Below are 19,711 nucleotides of genomic sequence, written 5' to 3'. Positions count from 1 at the left end.
GGGGTGAATTAGTGGAACACACTAATATTTTATTGGGCAAAGTGGGCAAGTTCTGAAGCATGTTTTTGGCCCAACAACCCCAATAGATGGATTATATTAGGAAAAAGGACTTTGTTGAAAAAAAAAGTTCTTCCAAAGCCCTGGCCTCGGTATCATCGTGATGCACACAAAAAAGTTGGAGATACTCTACCAACGTACAAATTAAAGCCTTTCGCAAGTTAGCTGAAGTGACATTAAAAGAAGGTTTTGCTAAATCTTACCGAGCCGTCATCTGATATTGAGATTTACAAATGAGTGCAAGGAATCATGATTAAACCAAAATTATAGCAATATGGGCTTAGACATCTTATTCGATTTAGAAATATATGCACGGACTCTTGAAAAATGATAACTCTATGATGGTTATGGTCATGATTTACGACCAGAGGATATTTTTTTGCGGCACAAGGCCAAATTTTTATTATAAAATCAGGCCTTACAAAGATTCCCTTACCAAAAATAAATTGCATTAAAAATAGCATCATCTTCCTTCTGGACTCCTCAGCGGCCGTTTCTCACGACACTGAGCCTCTGTGTTACTGCAGCAATCTTGTTGAAATCCATGAGCTTGTAGAAGCAGCGTCCTGGAAGTCGTCGATGAAAAGCAGAAGACGCTGACCGTGATCGACTTGGACATGTCATCACCTCGGAGAACTTGGTGTAAAGGAGAGACAGAAGATAATCCCAACTCCTGTCATAGAAATAAGGGACACAAACCTCATAGGTTCTACTATGAAGATGTATCAGGTTGAGTTTCATAGAGTGGAGATGGAACTGAAGAACAAAAAACACTGCAAGCCATCCCTTATCTAGGACATCGCCGCCATGGACAAACACTAGTTGCGGAAAACGGATGTCCTAGGGTAGGCACCATCCTCCAACTAATCGACGCCCCTGTGAGGAAGGCCATCAACCTAGAGAAAGCCAAGTAAACATTATTCCCATCACCCTTGCTGGCCCAACTTCACTAACACAAAAAATTATTGAGAACCCTACGAGACAACCAGGCATAGGGATGTAGGGTTTCCTTGCCCTCCTATCATCGTAGTAACCGACGGAGGCTAGAGGAACCCCCGGCAACGCTGATGAGTTGAGGAGAAATGTTGGCTGCCTCCTGGTCATCTCATGTCTCGCAACAACTAAAAAAGATTCGCATTTATATTTTATTAGAGGAACCATTACTTGTCAGACGATATCTCAATTTTGATTGAATTCTCAGGTGAGGGTTTGAAAGCCAAGGGCATGGAAGTTGGGTCCAAGCCAATACAAATCTGGTTGCATGTTGCAGAATTTATTGGTAGCTTAAGGTATACAATGCCAATTGTATCATATAAACTGCGCCCGCGAACCATGGATGAGACTAAAAGGCATTTATCATAGGTGATGAGATGCATGCCACCTTGCGTAACGGAAATACCGAAAGGTGGGAATGATTCTCACGTGTACAAATTTGAATCAACGAGTAAGTAACAAATACCATTAAAACACTGTGTAAATATAGAAGAGATTATGTGAGATATAATATTTAGATGAATAGTTATAAAATTGGACTAAAGATAACCCGACCAGGGATATACAAGGCGTTTTAGGGACAACTCATATTCCAAGCTCATTAATCACTAACTAGCGACAATAACGCCCCCCCTTAGCGCGCACAAACGCACTCGTGTTTCTATTTACTGCACACATATAGCTTCACCCAAATACATTGTATTAACTATGCTCGAGGGTTGTTAGTGAGACTTGAAACATTTATTAGAGGCGGTGAGATGCACGACGCCTTGCATAATGGAGATACCGGAAGGCTGGAGTGATTCTCACGTGTACAAATTTAAATCAACGAGCAAATCATAACTAAAACTAAAGCATTACAGATATAGAAGATAATAAGTGAGAAATAATATTTATCTGCCATTGGATGTATAGTTAAAAAATGAACTAAAGATGACTCTAACGGGAAGGGTATACAAGGCGTTCTATGGACAATTCCTATAGGATGCTCATTAATCACCAACTAGCGACAATCATGGTCTCCCTTAACGCGCTCAGACCCACTCGTGTGTCTCTTACTGCCGCATATAGCTTCCCACACATATATTGTATTAATTGCGCTTATCGACTGTTAGTGAGACTTGAAACATTTATTAGAGGCGATGATTTGCACGACGCCTTTCATAACGGAAATGCCGGAAGGAGGGAGTGATTCTCACGTGTGCAAATTTAAATCAACAAGCAAATCATTACAATTAAAGCTCTATGTATAAATATAGAACATAATATATAATATCTATCTGCCATTGGATGCGTAGTTGTAAAATTGGACTAAAGATGACTCCAACAAGAAGGGCATATAAAGCGTTTTCCGAACAACTCGTGTACCAAGCTCATTAATCACCAACTAGCGACAATCACGATGTCCCTTAACGTCCTCAAACCCACTCGTATGTTTCTTACTGCAGCAAATAGGTTCCCACACATATACCGTATTAACTATGCTCGTGAACCGTTAGTGAGACTTGAAGCATTTATCAGAGGCAATGAGATACATAGTGCTCGCGCCTCATATAGTTTCATACACCTATATCGTATTAACCGCCCTTGTGAACCGTGTGTAAAACCGAAAATATTTATCAGAGGAGATGGGATGCACTCGGCCTTGCATAACGGAAATACATAACGGAGATAGCGTTAGTAGAGAATAACTCTTATGTGCATAAATTCAAATCAGGGAGTAAATAATATTATTTTCAAATCATGCATGGTGAGTAAATACTACTCCTACATACTATTAAAAAATATACTGTATAAAAATATAGAACTTAATAAGTGAGGCCCAATATTTTGGGTTATAAAAATGCGGGTTACAATATTTATCTACTATTAGATGCACGGTCATAAAAACGCGCCGATGAATAATCATAAAATCCGACTAAAGATTTTTGTGATGACTCATATTATAATTACCCCATTAATTCCTGCGATTTTTACATTTACCCCGAGCAATATATATATATGTGCCGATTTGGTCGCCGAGAAACACAGCAAATCCGGCGAGTAAATAACTAAAATATCAGCAGCAATGGTGAACCCGCTAGGGCCACACCACTCTTCTTCTTCTTCTTCTTCTTCCACCTCTCGATCGGGCCAGCGTCCCGCCCCGGGATTTGCCAGGCTGCTCTGGACCAACTCCTCCTCCTCCTCCTCCTCTGCTCGCGCGCCCGTGGAAAAATGCCGCCTCCGCCTCCCCGCCTGCTGCTCTACTTATACCCGCCACTCGCCCTCCCGCCTAGCTAGGACCATGTCGGCCAGCGCCATGGAGGAGCTCCGCGCCAAGAGCATGGCGTGCGGAGGGGAGGCGTCGTCGTCGGCGGCTGCCAGCGCCGCGGCGTCCAGGATCATCGCGCAGTGGGCGGCGCGGCGCCGGCAGGCCTGCGAGCAGATGGTGCTCGGCGGGCTCGACCGCCGCGACCGCGACTCGGAGCTCATGGCGCTCGCGCGCCTCCACGCCGTCTCCACCATGCTCGACGCTTCCTCCTTCCTCCGCGCCCGCGCCGACGCCAACGACGACGACGGGAGGCGGGCACGGTCGCCGGATCGCGCGCTCGTGCGGCGGATCGCGCGGGAGTGGACTGCCCCCGCGCCCACGCAGCCGCAGCAGGGCGCCCCGCGCGGAGGCGACGGCGTCGGCGTAGGCGAGGAGTGGCTGGGCGAGACGGAGCGCGAGCGCGTGCGGTCGGTGCGGGAGCGCGTGCGCAGGGCCAGCCAGGGCGGCGACGGCGGGGACGGCCACGCGCCGGGGCCCCGCGCCCGGCAGGCGCGCGCGCCGACCGCGGCCAGGCGCATGTCCATGGAGCGGCTGCGCGAGCTCCAGGGCCTCTCGGAGCAGCGCGCCGTGTCCTCCTTCGCCCACCGCGGCCGCATCCAGGTCCGTCCGTCAACTCAAAGCCCACCATCCTCTGCTCCTCTTCTCTCTGCCCCCAAATAGTACAAACATTTCCTCTTAAAAAGTATACTACTCCCTCCGTCCGGAATTACTTATCGTCAAAATGGATAAAAATGGATGTATTTAGATCTAAAATACAACTAGGAACAACCATTTCTTCGACAAGTATTTCCGGACGGAGGGAGTACTTGTCGACGATCGGAGTGTCAGAAACAGGAGTGGCATTGTCTAATCCTGCTGAATATTTCTAGGAAGTACTCTAATTTACATTTGGCATGCCACCATGATGATCATCCATCACCATGGGGTCCTCTGCACATTGCTGTTCGTAGCAGCTGAAAAGTTTGCATCTTTCTGCCCCAAACCCCACCTGTACTTGATTCATGCCTATTGCGCCTGCACTTCTCACTCTGGGAAACATGAGTGGAAGTTGAACTTGAACATTCCCATTGCGCTGCCTTTTGTGTTGGATCATGTACGTGCACTACAGGAAGCTACGTTAACGGAGCATAATTTACGGCTATCAAGGAGTAGTATATGATTGACAATACGTACCATGCCTTTATTTCTCATATGATTGATTGTTATTGTCTCCAGTCCATTCTGCGAGGCAGAATCATTGGTGGCGGAAGGCCTACGCAGGACGACGTGCCGATTTCTACGGCGGCGGCCGGAGAATCAGGGCAGATCACACATAGCCATCCTGCCTCCGGAGCAGAAAACATCACCATTGATCAAGCAACTCACCATCACCTGGAGAATGCTTCTGCCAGCCATGAGATCATCCAGGCGCTTCAGCCAGCACAAGATCAGCCCGGCAACGTCCCAAACACTGATGATGCTCTGGAGAATGGCCGGCTTGATCAGGAACAAGACCTGCAGGGGTACCAGGAGTACTCGTCGGACTCGGGGTCGTCGGCGCAGAGCGGCGAGCACTCCGGCTCGTCCTCCTCCGACGGCAGCGGCAGCGCGCGGCAGGAAGCCGTAGCTTACGTGCCGCCGCCACCCGGTGTGCTGTGGCCAGGGGAGACGTCTGGTGCCAGTGGCCAGGAAGCAGCGGGGGAGGAGGAGGAGGAGGAGGAGTGGCATGTCATTGATAACCCAGAAGCAGCTGAAGCGCAGCGATGGCGGCCGGAAGATGATCTAGGTGGCTTCGCCCGGCATAACCGTCTCCGGGAAGACGCGCTCTACGGGATGTACAGGGCTGAGCTCAGAGAGCTCCTAAGCAGGTAAGCTAAAGATCACGTAATTTTTGGCATCAGTGTATGAATTGTTGCATCATCGTGCTTGATAAAGATCACATGATCATATTTGTTTTGTAGGCGCAGCGTCTCCAATCTGCTCAGCAGCGGCTTCCGCGAGAGCCTGGACCAGCTCGTGCACTCGTACGCTCAGAGGCAGGAGCATGACCCTCCGGCGCCACTCAACCAACACCATGTCCAGCACCACCGGATCGACGGATCGGACCGGGCCGAGCAGGCCGCCGCCGGCCAGAGGCAGCAGCGGCGCTGGCGGATGGTGCCGCCTCGCCGTGACCGGAGCCGGCAGCCCATGCAACGGGCAGATGAACTTGTGAGTCCCCCCTCCCCGTCTATCTTCAGGCTACCATCTTGTGTGTTAGTATTGCTGAAGAGCAGGGATGTGTTTGGCAGGAAGTTGATGAGGCCATCCACGACCTGCGGGACGACATGGCCGTGCTCCAGCGCGGGATGGCCAGCACGCAGCAGATGCTGCAGGCGTGCATGGAGATGCAGGTCGAGCTGCAGCGCTCCATCCGGCAGGAGGTCGCCTCTGCCATGCACCGCTCTCTGTCCCTCCATGGTCCGTCATACCATATCATATCACTCTCCCCTCTTCTTCTTCCTCATCCATCGATCTCCTGGCATCTACTCCTATCTATCCATCCATGGTGATTGACCAAGAAGACTAATCTGGATTTTTTTCAACTTACACCAGGGACAGTTAGATGGTACGATGATGGATCACAGTGGGAGCTGGTGAGGAAAGGGACCTGCTGCATTTGCTGCGACAGCCAGATCGACTCGCTTCTCTACAGGTTCGTTCTGCTTCCATTTGCCATCCCTCACCTTGATTATGTGCACACACATACACAAACACGATGTGACGTTGGTTCATCTTGTGATGGCATTCTCAGGTGTGGGCACATGTGCACCTGCTCAAAGTGCGCCCGCGAGCTGCTCCGCGGCGCCGGCAAGTGCCCGCTGTGCCGCGCGCCCATCGTCGAGGTCGTCCGGGCTTACAGCATAATCTGACAGGTCTTTATATAGAACACAAGGAAAACAAAGAAGCAAACAGAAGATGTCTGTCTACTAGAGGAGAGAAGTGTTTAGTCTGACTGGAACTTGAAGGACAGGAGTTGTACGTGTGCTCGCTAGGGGTTTTGCAAGTTTCTGAAACTAGTGTCGAATTTCTCCATTGCTTTTTCCGTGGCCTCCATTACCATGCCGATGTGCCATCATATACAAACCTTTAATCCAATTACATTGTAATGCAATAAATTATCAATGAGATTATTCTCTAGAAACTTTTAATCCAATAAATTATCAATGTTTGCCCGACTCCGTCGAGGAAGGGGTGATGACGGTGGCGTGCAATCGGCTTGCTCCAATGCTTGTAGTCGTCGCTAGGTGGTCTACAAACCTGGATGTAAATTTTACTTCTAGTGTTCTTTGTATTATCTTGACAATTGATGCACAGTTGAGAAGTTTTCTCCAAATAAAAGAAAAGATTACGTCCAGAGATTACAAGGCTTGAGATACAATAAAAGAATCAAATCGAATTCCAAACCCTTATCTGTATGGGTTGGTTTACATTATAACACCAAAGAATATGCCACTGAACCAATGACAGAACATACATGAATAACCAAGCAATTGGTGGACAATATGTACTATGTCTAAGCAAGCTCATTCCAAAGAAAACAACTGTCTTTACTGGCAAACTGTCACACTCGTTGTCATTACCAACATTGTTGCATGTTGTCTTACTCACCGAGTAGTTCAGCTCAAGTGATAATGAATCTTTTGCATATCACCATCATGGACTCTCGATCATGGATCTTTGCACATCACCGTTGTCCGCTTCGGTGCCCCTACTATGTCATTTCTGTTCAACGGCACACGGGACAGGAGTTGCGGTGGCGTAGCCACCGCTCGATGCAGTGCGAGTGGAACATGTGGCCACACACGTGCGCCACCCTCACGTCGCCACCACCAACGAGTAAGGGCTCGAGGCACATTGGACATTCGCCGCCGGAGTTGGAGTTGAAGACAACAGTGCACCGGCACACGGGGCATGATCCCCATTGGCGTACCCATAGCTTAATGCATCGCGAGTGGAACACATGGCCGCACACGTGAGCTGCTCTGATGTCGCCACTATCAGCATGCAAGGGCTCAAGGCACACCTGGCAATTGCCAATGGCATTGGAGGTGATGGTGGAGATAGGGATGGAATTGGAATTAGAGGTAGAGGTGGTGTTGGGGGTAGAGGTGGAGGTGAAGGTTGAGTTGACAGTGCATCGGCACACGGGACACGAACCCTGTTGGTGGAGCCATGGCTCAATGCAGCGCGAGTGGAACACATGGCCGCACGCATGAGCCGCCCTGACGTCACCACCGACAACGAGCAAGGACTCGAGGCACACCGGACAATCGTCGATTGGGCTAGATGTGGAGTTAGAGCTAGGGGTGGAGGTAGAGGTGGGGTTAGAGCTGGGGGTGGAGGTGGAATCAGAGGTGGGGTTGGCGGTGCACTGGCATATGGGGCAGGACCCTCGGTTGTGTAGCCATGGCTCAATGCAAGACGCATGGAACACGTGGGCGCAAGCATGCGCCGCCATGACGTTAGTACGCCCATGTAATGGCTCGTGGCACATTGGGCAGTTACCGAGGCCGGAGTTGGTGGCGGTGTTAGAGTTGGCTCCTTGTGGGCGGCGGGGCTGCGCTGCTCGAGAAGGCGGTGGCATGTCTATCTGGGAGGACGATGTTGCTTCTAGGAGAGGCGATGGCATGTCTGTGCAGGAGGACGTCGTGGCTGCTCGAGGAAGCGGTGGCACGTCTCTGCGGGAGTGCGTTGTTGCTACTCGAGGAAGTGGTGGCGCGTTAGCACGAGAGTTGGAGTTGAAGGTGGGGATGGGGGTAGAGGTGGGGTTGGAGTTGGAAGTGGAGATGGGGACGTGGCTAGAGGTGAAGGTAGAGTTGAGAGGGCACTGACACACGCGACAAGGGCCTCCTTGGTGGAGCCACGGCTCAATGCACGGCGTGTGGTACACGTGGCTACACGCGTAAGCCGCCATGATGTTGCTACCGCCATGTAATGGCTCGAAGCACACCGGGCAGTTACCCGGCCCGGAGTTGGAGGTGGAGTTGGAGTGGGCTTCCTGTGAGCTCGAGGTTGTCTCTGCTGGAGGGGGCGTTGTCGATACCGGAGGAGGCGGTGGCACGTCATGCATGTCGGCCGTCATCGCTGCTGGAGACGGCGGCGGCACCGGCACCGGCATGTGGGCTGGTCGTTCGAAATTCATGGCCCGTGTCGATATCGCTTATGTGCCTTGCGAAGTTGCCGTGGGCGGCGGAGATGGCGCGGTGACGAGCGAGGAAGGAGTAGACGCAGAAGAGGACTGACAGGACCGAACTATGAACTGTCGCCAAAATTCAGAAAACGCAACCGAAAATCGACACAATTCGGGAGAACTTGGGGATTGATTGCGGGTGGATCTGAGCCACAAAACTAGGGTTCGCCAGCCGGAACATGGCGGCTTTAGGGCCAAGCCCAGAAACATCCAGAATGCCCTCTCCACAAGCCGGAGGAGGGTTTATAAAGTGGTTCAAGCAGGTAAAAAGCAAGAAAGTGACAGCTTCAGCAATCACAGAGTTACAGTAAAGTTTTAAAAGGAGAAAAACTACTTCAGCCGTTCATCTGGAGATCAACGGTTGCGAGCGGGCGACTTGTGAGCGAAACCGTACGCTCGCTGGAGCCGTAGGATCTTCGATCGATGGTTGTAGGGCGCGCCGGAAAATGAAACGGTACTGTGTTGTTTCTAACTGTTGTCTGAAGAATTCCTGTCCTGACAATTCCTCCCCGACGAGAACAGACTTGTCCTCAAGGCTGAAAACCTGGAAAAACTTTTTGGATAAAAGCAGCGTCTTCCCATGTCGCCTTATCTGCAGCCAGATTTGTCCATTTCACCAGCCACTGAACGACAGGTATGCTAATGTCTCCCTGGACTCTGGGAATTAACTTCCTTTGCAGAACAGCTTCAGGTTGAATGAGAATGTGGCCCTCTTCATCCAGTAGTGGCAATTTGGAATTGGGTACTGCGTCTGGACCAAGATGTTTCTTGAGCTGACTAATGTGGAAGGTGGGGTGTAATTTGCAATCAGCTGGGAGGAGTAACCTGTATGCCACAGATCCAACTTTCTCAAGAATCTTGAAGGGTCCATAGTACTTGGAGTGCAGTTTTAAGTGCCTTTGGATGCTTAGGCTGGTGTGTCTGTAGGGTTGCAACTTGACATATACCATGTCCCCCACTTCAAGTTGTTTGTCAGACCTTTTTCTGTCAGCAAAATATTTCATTCTCTCTTGTGCTTTCAGGAGGTTCCCTTTGATTTGTTGGGCAATGGCATCTCTGTCCAGTTCTGCTTGAGTGTCATCCCCTTCAGGTGGAGGTAGCATGAGTTCCGCATTAAGAGGGGGTGGTTTGGCATACAATGCCTGGAATGGTGTCATTTTGAGTGAGGTGTGGAAGCTTGTGTTGTACCACCACTCAGCCATTGACAGCCACTTGTGCCATTTCTTTGGATGAGCAAATGCCATGCATCTCAGGTAGCTTTTCAGACATTGGTTCACTCTTTCTGTTTGGCCATCCGTTTGAGGGTGGTAGGAAGTTCTCAGATGTAGCTTCACTCCCATTTTTGTGAACAACTGTTGCCACAGCTGACTTGTGAAAATTTTGTCCCTGTCAGTGACAATGACAGTAGGGAGACCATGCAGTTTGAAAACATTGTCAGTGAAGGCTTGTGCTACAACTTTCACAGTAATGGGATGCTTGAGGGCAATGAAATGGGAGTATTTGGTGAACCTATCCACCACCATTAGAATGAGATCTTTGTTGTCAGACTCAGGTAAGCCCTCTACAAAATCCATGGATATGTGTGTCCAAGCAAAGTCAGGAACTGGTAGGGGCTGTAATAAACCAGGAGAAGGGGAATGATGAGCTTTGTTGATTTGGCACACAGGGCATTGTTGCACAAATAGTTGCACTGCTTTCCTCATTCCAGTCCATGTGAATAGAATTTTCAGTCTGTGGTAAGTAGCTCTTTCCCCTGAGTGTCCTCCCAGTTTAGAAGTGTGAAAAGCTTGCAGCAGTTATTTCCTCAGCTCATTGTTATTGCCAATGAGAATTTTTCCTTTGTATCTTAACACTCCACTTGTAAGAGTGTAAGGTGGATGTCCCTTAGGAGCAACAGCTAATTCAGTAAGTAAGTCAGAGCACTTTCTGTCATTGTTGTAGCTGTTGACCACTTCCTTAATCCAAACAGGTACTGCAGCAGTAGTGGATAAGGTTAGCAGAGCATATTTCACTCTAGACAGAGCATCTGCTACTATGTTTTCTTTCCCTTTCTTATATTCCACTCTGAACTTGTAGTCCAAGAGCTTAATGAGCAATTTATGTTGAATTCCTTCAGTGATTTTCTGTTCCTGGATGTGTTTAAGGCTTTGCTGATCAGTTCTTATGATGATTGAGGAAGCAGCAAAGTAATGTTTCCATTGTTTAAGAGCTTCAATGATGGCCAGGGCCTCCTTGTCATAGGTGGACCATCCAGCTGCTTTGGGACCCAGGGATTTACTTAGGAAAGCTATGGGTTTCCCTTGTTGCATTAAAACTGCTCCAATTCCATACCCACAAGCATCTGCTTCTAAAACAAATGGAGATGAATAGTCAGGTAATGCTAGAACTGGGGCTTGTGTCATGCAAGTTTTCAGAGTGTTGAAAGCTGCAGCTTGTTTCTCAGACCAAGTAAAAGCATCTTTTCTTAATGCATCAAACAATGGTCTGCAGATAATACCAAAATTCTGGATAAACCTTCTGTAGTACCCTGCCAGTCCCAAGAAACTCCTGAGTTGAGTGACATTTTATGGTGTTGGCCATTGGGTGATTGCCTCAACTTTAGCAGGGTCTGTGGCAACTCCTTCAGCAGAAATGACAAATCCCAAATATTCAACTTTCTTTTGTGCAAATGTGCACTTAGACATTTTTGCATACAATTGATGTTCCCTGAGTGCTTGGAAGACCAGGGCTAAATGTTTCAAGTGTTCTCTGTAGGATTTACTGAACACTAAGATGTCATCAAAGAAAACCAGAACACATTCTCTGAGTAATGGTCCCAATACTGAATGCATTAGTTGGTGGAAAGATGGGGGCCCATTGGTCACTCCAAATGGCATTACCAGAAATTCATATAGGCCCAAATGTGTGTTGAAAGCAGTTTTTTCAATATCTCCCACTTTCATTCTGATTTGGTAATATCCACTCCTGAGGTCAATCTTGGTGAATATAGTTGCTCCATGTAGTTCATCAATGAGATCCTCAATCACTGGAATTGGATATTTGTTCTTAATAGTATAAGCATTCAGTTTCCTGTAATCCACACATAGCCTCCAAGTGAGGTCCTTTTTCTTGACTAAGATTGCAGGAGAGGAATAAGGACTACTACTTAATCTAATTATTCCCTTCTGAATGAGGTCTTTAATGATCTGTTCCATTGCATCCTTTTGATGGGGTGGCATTCTGTAACATCTTTGATTTATGACAGGAGCTCCTGGCTCTAAGTTAATTGCATGATCACAAGGTCTTTGAGGAGGCAGGCCAGCTGGCTCCTTAAAAACATCCTGAAAATCATTGAGAAGTTTAGATATTTCAGATTTATTTTCTTCCATGATTTCACTGTCCATTCTGACAGGTTGCATCCACAGTAGGGCTCCAGACAACATGTCATCTAGAAGGTGATCCATTTCTTGTAGGGTCGGAGAGCATGGTTTGGTGGGTAAAGTTTCATCTATGAAAGTGATCATTTTCCCTGTCTGAGCTTTGATTGTTAGTGTCATATTGGGGAGATCAAAAGTGACAGGATTGTGTTTGTACATCCAATCAGCTCCCAATATCATATCATAGCCAGTGAGTTTCAGCACTCTGAAATCAGAACAGAAAGATTGTCCTTGTATGTTGTACTCTTGTTGAATGCAAGAAAAATCACTTAGTAGTGCCCCTCCATTTGCCACAGTTACTTTAACTTGTTTAGCTGGTGTTAAGTCACACCCAGCTCTCAAAGCTAGCAGAGGAGATAGGAAGGTAGTTGTGCTTCCACTGTCAACAAGTGCCAGGGCCATAGTTGCACCAATCTGAACTTGTACAATGAAAGTATGCTTGGGTTGCTCATCAGGTGTTCCATGTGCAGCATGCGTGGATATTTTGAGCTGTTGTGAATCAGTGTTGTTCTCTTCAGTGTCAGACTGTTCATCCTCTGCATCCACAATGTATATAACATCAGGGTTAACATTGCTTTGCTCTTGTAGTGCTTGAATCTGTGCTTTCTGTGACATTTTGCACACTTGCTTATGCCCAGGGAACCAGGGCTCTCTACACTTGTAGCAAATTCCTTTTTCTCGAGCTTGTTGTATGATGGTAGCTGCCGGAGTGACAAGAGGGGTTGTTGGTTTAGTAAGTTCAACAGTGCTCTGTTTCTTGTAATAAGAGGCGGAGTTCTTGTAGCTGGTAGGAGTGGGGCAAGATTTCTCTATCCTCCTAGCAAGCCACATGGCTTTCTGCATATTTTCAGGTTTGTGACATTCCAAATGGCTCTGAATGTAGGGATTCAGCCCTGAGATGAAACTGTGCATGTAGTAACTGTCAGGCACTGCAGGATTGTCTCTTCTCATAAGGTTCATGTTTTGCTCAAAAGCAGAAATGTAGTGAGCCACTGTACTGGTTTGAGTGAGACTGTGAAAAGCTTTAACATTTTCACAGATCGATGTTACTGCGAATCTGTCAGTCAGGTGAGAGCAAAATCTGTGCCAGGGCATGTTTGCCACTAGAAAACCTGTCCCTCTCCACCACTGTATTGCTTCTCCTTTCAGATAAGATACCGCAATTTCAGTTCTTTGCTCCAAGGGTGTTCTGGAAGCTTCGAAAAACTGCTCAATGTTTTGTATCCAAGAGTCTGCATCAGTGCCTTCAAACTCAGAGATGTTGAGTTTGGCAGGTTTGACACTCAAAATATTCCTGCGCACATCGTTATGCAGTGGGCGAACTCTTTGTGTTTCCTGTCGTGTCCCTTCCTCTAGAATCTCTTCAACTGCTTGGATTGCTCCCTGATGTGGTGCAATATTGCTCTGAGGGGTGCCCATTTCCACTTTGTTTGCTGTATGTTTGGGATGTCTGTACGGCCCTTTGGGAGTGCCATCCAAGTTCAACTCTTTTCCTGTAGTTTTGTCAATGAGTACAGCAGATCCAGCTACTGTTTCTCTCGCTCGTTCCCCTTGGTTTGCAGTGGACAGTTGCTTAGGCCGGCCCGGAGGAATTGTACTCCCACGACCAGACTGAGGGCTGGGATCTTCATCCTCTTCCTCTGGTTTATCTTCCTCAATTAATTTTCTCAGGCTCGCCTGTATCTTCTTGAAATTTCTGTCGATGCTAGCAAAGTTCCTGTTGACTGTTTCAGTGAAATCATAGAATTCCTTCTTGTCATCCTCTCTGTTTTGCCTCAAGGTCTTGATATCCAGCTGCAGAGATTCGAGTTCTAGTGATGCAGTGTGTCTACTGTATCGTCCTCTTTCGCCATCGGTCCAGGTGGTTTGATCATCCAAGACTTGCTCACTGGCCCGAATAGGTCTAGGGAGTGGAGGGAGGGATTTTACTCCGGTGTGCCGGAAACCTGACCTCGTCTGATTCCCCCTTGCCGTCGCCGGAGAGAGGAAAAAGAAGCACTGGAGGGAAGGGTTGGGTGGGATTTGACACTGAAGAAGAGTTCTTCAGAAACCACTAACCAGTCCGATCCTGCTTCCGAATTCGTCTACCGCCGCCGTCCACGCCCAGCTTCACACCGCCGCCCAGCCTCCTCCAGATCCGATCTGGAGTCCGCTAAGACGCCGCCTCCGAGGAAAATCCTTGCTCTGTATACCACTTGACAGGACCGAACTATGAACTGTCGCCAAAATTCAGAAAACGCAACCGAAAATCGACATAATTCGGGAGAACTTGGGGATTGATTGCGGGTGGATCTGAGCCACAAAACTAGGGTTCGCCAGCCGGAACACGGCGGCTTTAGGGCCAAGCCCAGAAACATCCAGAATGCCCTCTCCACAAGCCGGAGGAGGGTTTATAAAGTGGTTCGAGCAGGTAAAAAGCAAGAAAGTGACAGCTTCAGCAATCACAGAGTTACAGTAAAGTTTTAAAAGGAGAAAAACTACTTCAGCCGTTCATCTGGAGATCAACGGTTGCGAGCGGGCGACTTGTGAGCGAAACCGTACGCTCGCTGGAGCCGTAGGATCTTCGATCGACGGTTGTAGGGCGCGCCGGCAAATGAAACGGTACTGTGTTGTTTCTAACTGTTGTCTGAAGAATTCCTGTCCTGACAAGGACGAAGCAGAGCGCAAAGGAGACGAACACGGCGGCACATACCGGCCCCGACAAGAGGTTGATGCCGGGCCGCTGCCCGGCGCCTGCCCCGGAGGACGTGCCGCCAGCACCATCAATCGCCGACGTCGGCCTGTTGGCCCCGCCGCCGTCCATGTGGACGCTCGACCTGCCGCCGCCGCGGCCATGTATGATCCGTGGATCCTTTCGGACCAGCTGAGCTGCAAATGGAAGGGTAGCTAGCAAGTTAGCTCGTATATATAGGTGGGAAGACGATGGAGCTGCCGGAGAACATGTCGAAGAGCCATTATTTCAAGTATATGATCCAAAGGCACTGCAGAACTCGTCTTACAAGCAAAGTCACCGCCGTGTTGCTACCGTCGGAGTGCAGCTGGCTCGCATCGCATTGAGGTGGCTGACGACGTCGTAGCGCGCGCTACTTTTTCTAAGTAGTACAAAAAAAATCGTTTTGAGGTATATACGACTTTGTTAGTTTGCGCGTTTTGCTGTAGATATTAGTACGCGTATATACGTAAGTCAAGTGATATGCTAAATCTGTCCAATGGTGCGATATTTACCTGATTGTTACTCATGTTAGCTTGTTGACATAAACATAGGGATTTTCTGACGGCTATGCTTTGTACTAAGACGTCATGCAATAAAGAACAGAGATAGTATAAAGAGTCTTGTAGCTCTGACTTCAGAACGAAAAGGCAAGGAGAAAGAGCTTTCGCGTGTGCTGAGTGTTATGTGGTCCTTCCATGATTATTCCAGGAAACTCATCCCAAAATAAATTACTAAATCTGATTTGTTTTGCTCCTGATTGTGCCTATTAAGAGCCTCTTTCACTCATCGGAAAAGTGAAGGGAAAACGTTGGAATCGATTTTTTTCTTCTTCTATGATGACACTATTCATCTATTTGATTTAATGAATATGAAAAGTGGAGGAAGTTTTCCTTTGGATTGTGTTTCATAGAAAACAAAGAAAATTTAGAATCCCAAGCCCAAGGGCCCCTTGGATTCATATAGGATTTATAAAGTACATGAATACAAAAAACATACTGATGGAACGGCATGTCATCTACTCATCTTCAATACTGCAGGATTAGTATGAGAGTTTGATTGTGCATGAAAAAGACGTAGAATTCTTTACATGAGGCTGAAGCGGATGGAAGTTGTCCTATGAAAACTAGCGCAAATGAATGGTAACGGAAGATTTCTATGTTAGATTGTAATCCTACAGTCAAACGACCCACGTAGGAAAAATCCTTAGGATTAGAATCCTCCAAATTCCTTAAAAAATCCTTTGAAACAAAGGGACACAAACCTCTTTTACATTTTTATGCAAAAAGAATAAGGTAATGGTAATAAGTACTCCCTCCATTCAATAATGTAGTGCGTATAGATTATTTTCGGAAGTCAAACATTACAAATTTTGACCATATTTATAGACAAAAATATGTACATTTAAAATACCAAATGCATATCATTGGATACATCATCAATTATATTTTCATGTTGTATATGTTTGAAATTGTACATATAAATAGTTTTCTCTTTAAACTTGGTCAAAGTTTGGTTGGTTTGACTTTTCAGAAAATTTATACGTACTACACTATGGAATGGACGAAGTCGCATATAATATTAATTATTCTTACTTTGCATATGATTTGACCTTAAGTTAATCATGATTTTTTGGATCCTTGTGTCTTTCCTATTCCCACGGATCAAACAACCAATGCTGCAGATATTTGTGTTTTCACAATCACCTATTTTGAACACTTAATCCTATCATATTTTGTGTTCTTTTATTCCTGTGTTATTAAATCTAGCGAAAAGAGGCCCTAAATGCACATAACGTGTACATGTTAGAACTACATGTACGGTTTAAGAGATAAATTAAAACTCTACATTACGAGGCTTCTTGCCATCCAAGTTCAGTCATACATACACGGCCAATGAGAGTCAATACAATCAACACATGAATTTGCAGGGTATCCATATCAGTACATCATATGTTAATTGGAACTTATATCAGTTTGTCAACAGATCGAAACTGACCAGGTTTGTCAAGTTCCTAAGTTTCGAAGGTATCGTCCTCGAATATTATGTAGTATTCACCAAGTTATCAATGAGATTATTTGCATTGGTCCACTAAGGTTAGTTGCAGAGACTTGCTCAGAAACACAATGTGACATTGGTTCATCTTCTGCTAACGTTTTCATGTGTGGGCACATGTGCACCTGTGCAAAGTGTGCCTGCGATCTGCTCCGCGGGGCTAGCAAGTGCCCGCTGTGCCGCGCGCCCATCGCGAGGTCGTCTGAGCTTACAGCATAATCTGACAAGTCTTTAGAACGGAAAAAGAAAAACAAACAGAAGTTGTCTACTAGAGGAGAGGAGTGGTTAGTTTTGTACTACTCGCTAGGGGTATGTTTTGCTAGTTTCTGAAACTAGTGTTGAATTTCTCCATTATTTTTCTGTGGCCTCCATTACCATGCCGATGTGCCATCATAGAAACTTTTAATCCAACTACATTGTAATGCAATAAATTACCAATGAGATTAATCTCTAGAAACTTTAATTTTGCCATGTGTTTTGTCTCTTGGATTGTTAACGCAGTCTCATGATCTGCACTGAACAAACTGTAAAGTTTTGGTTAAACGGTGGGATTGAAGCGTAAGCCTCTTAGCAGGGACGTGTGTGTGTTATTTATATATGCAACAAATTACATCCAGAGATTACAAGGCTTGAGAGGAGATACAATAAAAGAATCAAATCGAATTCCAAACCCTTATCTCTATGGTTTGGTTTACATTGTAGCAAACTCTATATAACACCAATAACAAAAGAATTTTCTTTCACTGAACAAATGACAGAATATAAATGAAATATATCTACTATGTCTAAGCAAGCTCTCATTCCAAAGCAAAGAAACAACCGTACAATATAATTGTTTACTGGCAAACTGTCACACTCGTTGTCATTACCAACATTGTTGCATGTTGTCTTAGCCACTGAGTAGTTCAGCTCAAGTGATCATGGATCTTTGCATATCACCATCGTCGGCTCTAGTGCCCCTATTCTCCCGTTTGTTCCACAATCACTAGGACCACGGTCTCTTGGGGGTTGGAAGCACCACCACTGGTAGTAGCAGATGCTACTTAGTTTCACGGGTTGTGACTGCACGTGACAGTGCAACGACACACGGGACAGGAGTTGCGGTGGCGTAGCCAACGCTCGATGCAGCGGGAGTGGAACACGTGGCCGCACACATGAGCTGCCTTCATGTCGCCACCACCAACGCTTAAGGGCTCGAGGCACACCGGACATTCGCCGACGGGGCCGGAGTTGGAGGTAGAGTTTGGGGTGGGGGTGGGGGTGGGGATGGAGGTGGGGATGTAGGTGGGGTTAGTGTTTGTGGTGGGGTTGGAGGTGGACATGGAGGTGAGGTTGTAGGTGGAGTTGGGGTTGAAGCGGACAGTGCACCGACACACAGGGCATGAGCCCCGTCGACGTACCCACCGCTCAATGCATCGTGAGTGGAACACATGTCCGCATGCGTGTGCCGCCCTGATGTCGCCACTACCAGCACGCAAAGGCTCAAGGCACACCGGGCAGTAGCCGATGGTGTCGGAGATAGGGGTGGAGTTGGTGGTAGAGGTAGTGGTGGGGGTAGGGATGGAGGTGGAGGTGGACGTGAAGGTTGAGTTGACAGTGCACCGGCACACGGGGCATGAGCCTTGTTGGTTGAGCCACGGCTCAATGCAACATGAGTGAAACACATGACCGCAAGCATGTGCCGCCCTGACATCGCCACAATCAAGGAGCAAGGGCTCGAGGCACACTGGACAGTCGCCGATGGAGGTGGAGGTGGAGGCGGAGGCGGGGTCAGGGATGGGGATGGAGGTGGGGATGGCGGTGTACTGGCACACGGGGCAGGAGCCCCTGTTGTGGAGCCATGGCTCAATGCAAGACGCGTGGAACACATGGGCGCACTCATGCGCCGCCATAATGTTGGTACGCCCATGTAATGGCTCGAGGCACACCAGGCAGTTACCGAGGCGAGAGTTGGAGGTGTCTCCCCGTGCAGGGCGGGCCGGCGCTGGTCCACGAGGCGGTGGCATGTCATCGCAGGTGGCCGTTCTCGCTCCTGGAGGCGGCGGTGGCACGTCACAGCCGGGGGGTGTGGTCGCTACTGGAGGTGGTGGCTCGTCAACGCGGTCGGCCGTTGTCACTGATGCTGGAGGTGTCGCTGCTGGAGGAGACCGTGGCACTGGCCCGTCGGTTGACCATTCGGAGAGGCGGTTGAAGTTGTCGCGCACGCGGCCGAGGAACCTGCGGCGGGCGTCGAAGATGGCGCGGCGACGAGCGAGGAAGGAGTAGACGCAGAAGGCGACGATGCAGAGCGCAAAGGAGACGAACACGGCGGCACATACCGGCCCCGAGAAGAGGTCGGTGCCCGGCCGCCGCCCAGCCCCGGCGCCAGAGGACGTGCCGCCTACACCATCAATCGCCGGCGTCGGCCTGTCGGCGCCGCCGCCGTCCATGTGGACGGTAGACCTGCCGATGCGCCGGGGCGGCGCCGCCGCGGCCATGTGCGATCGATCCGTGTGGATTCTTTGGCACAGGCTGAGATACAATTGGAAGAGTATATGTAGGCGGCCGAAGATGGAAGAGCCGTGCTAAGCTAAAGGCACTGCACTGAAGAACTCGTCTCACAAGTCACCGCCGCGTCGCCACCGTGGGATTCTAGCTGGCTCCCATTGCACTGACGTCGTAGCTACTTTTTCTAGCAAGCACTTTTGTTTAAGAATGCACGAGACATTTTTATTTTGCGCGTCTTGCTCCAAATATTTATAGGTCAAATGATATGCCAAATCTATTTTTCATGGAAAAACCAATGGCGCGACTTAGTTGCACCTAAATGAATTTAAGTAATCTTTTGTTAGCTTGTAGACAGAGATATATAGGGACGTCATGTATTATTGAATGGAGATTGTGTACGAGTCTAGTACCTTTGACTTCAAGAAGAAAAGGCAAGGAGAAAGAGCTTTTGCGTGTGCTGGTTGCTT

The 19,711-nt window shown here is 48.1% G+C and overlaps 3 protein-coding genes across 3 annotated transcripts in view; 1 reads left to right on the top strand and 2 right to left on the bottom strand.

Moving 5' to 3' along the window:
• Positions 1-6,465, top strand: part of LOC119294238 — a 26,512-nt gene extending 20,047 nt beyond the window's left edge. Inside the window, exons 3-7 of the mRNA XM_037572466.1 lie at positions 4,580-5,211; positions 5,305-5,419; positions 5,584-5,803; positions 5,939-6,038; positions 6,138-6,465. Coding sequence (XP_037428363.1) covers positions 4,580-5,211; positions 5,305-5,419; positions 5,584-5,803; positions 5,939-6,038; positions 6,138-6,255 — 1,185 coding nt within the window. The 3' untranslated portion in view covers positions 6,256-6,465. The remainder of the gene's footprint in view (positions 1-4,579; positions 5,212-5,304; positions 5,420-5,583; positions 5,804-5,938; positions 6,039-6,137) is intronic.
• A 647-nt stretch (positions 6,466-7,112) lies between these two features.
• On the bottom strand, positions 7,113-8,504 carry LOC119293018 (uncharacterized protein PB18E9.04c-like). Its single transcript, XM_037571631.1, has one exon. The coding sequence runs from the start codon at positions 8,502-8,504 to the stop codon at positions 7,113-7,115; it is 1,392 nt and encodes a 463-aa protein (XP_037427528.1).
• Positions 8,505-17,344: 8,840 nt separating this feature from the next.
• LOC119294236 (transcriptional repressor NF-X1-like) lies at positions 17,345-19,234 on the bottom strand. The gene has a single exon (XM_037572465.1). The coding sequence runs from the start codon at positions 19,232-19,234 to the stop codon at positions 17,807-17,809; it is 1,428 nt and encodes a 475-aa protein (XP_037428362.1). The 3' UTR covers positions 17,345-17,806.
• Positions 19,235-19,711: the final 477 nt, after the last annotated feature.

Source organism: Triticum dicoccoides, chromosome 4B (assembly GCF_002162155.2).
Source record: "Triticum dicoccoides isolate Atlit2015 ecotype Zavitan chromosome 4B, WEW_v2.0, whole genome shotgun sequence".
NCBI classification, from domain to species: Eukaryota; Viridiplantae; Streptophyta; class Magnoliopsida; order Poales; family Poaceae; genus Triticum; species Triticum dicoccoides.
The sequence above is the reverse complement of the archived record's forward strand: the minus strand, read 5'-3'. Positions and strand labels throughout refer to the sequence as shown.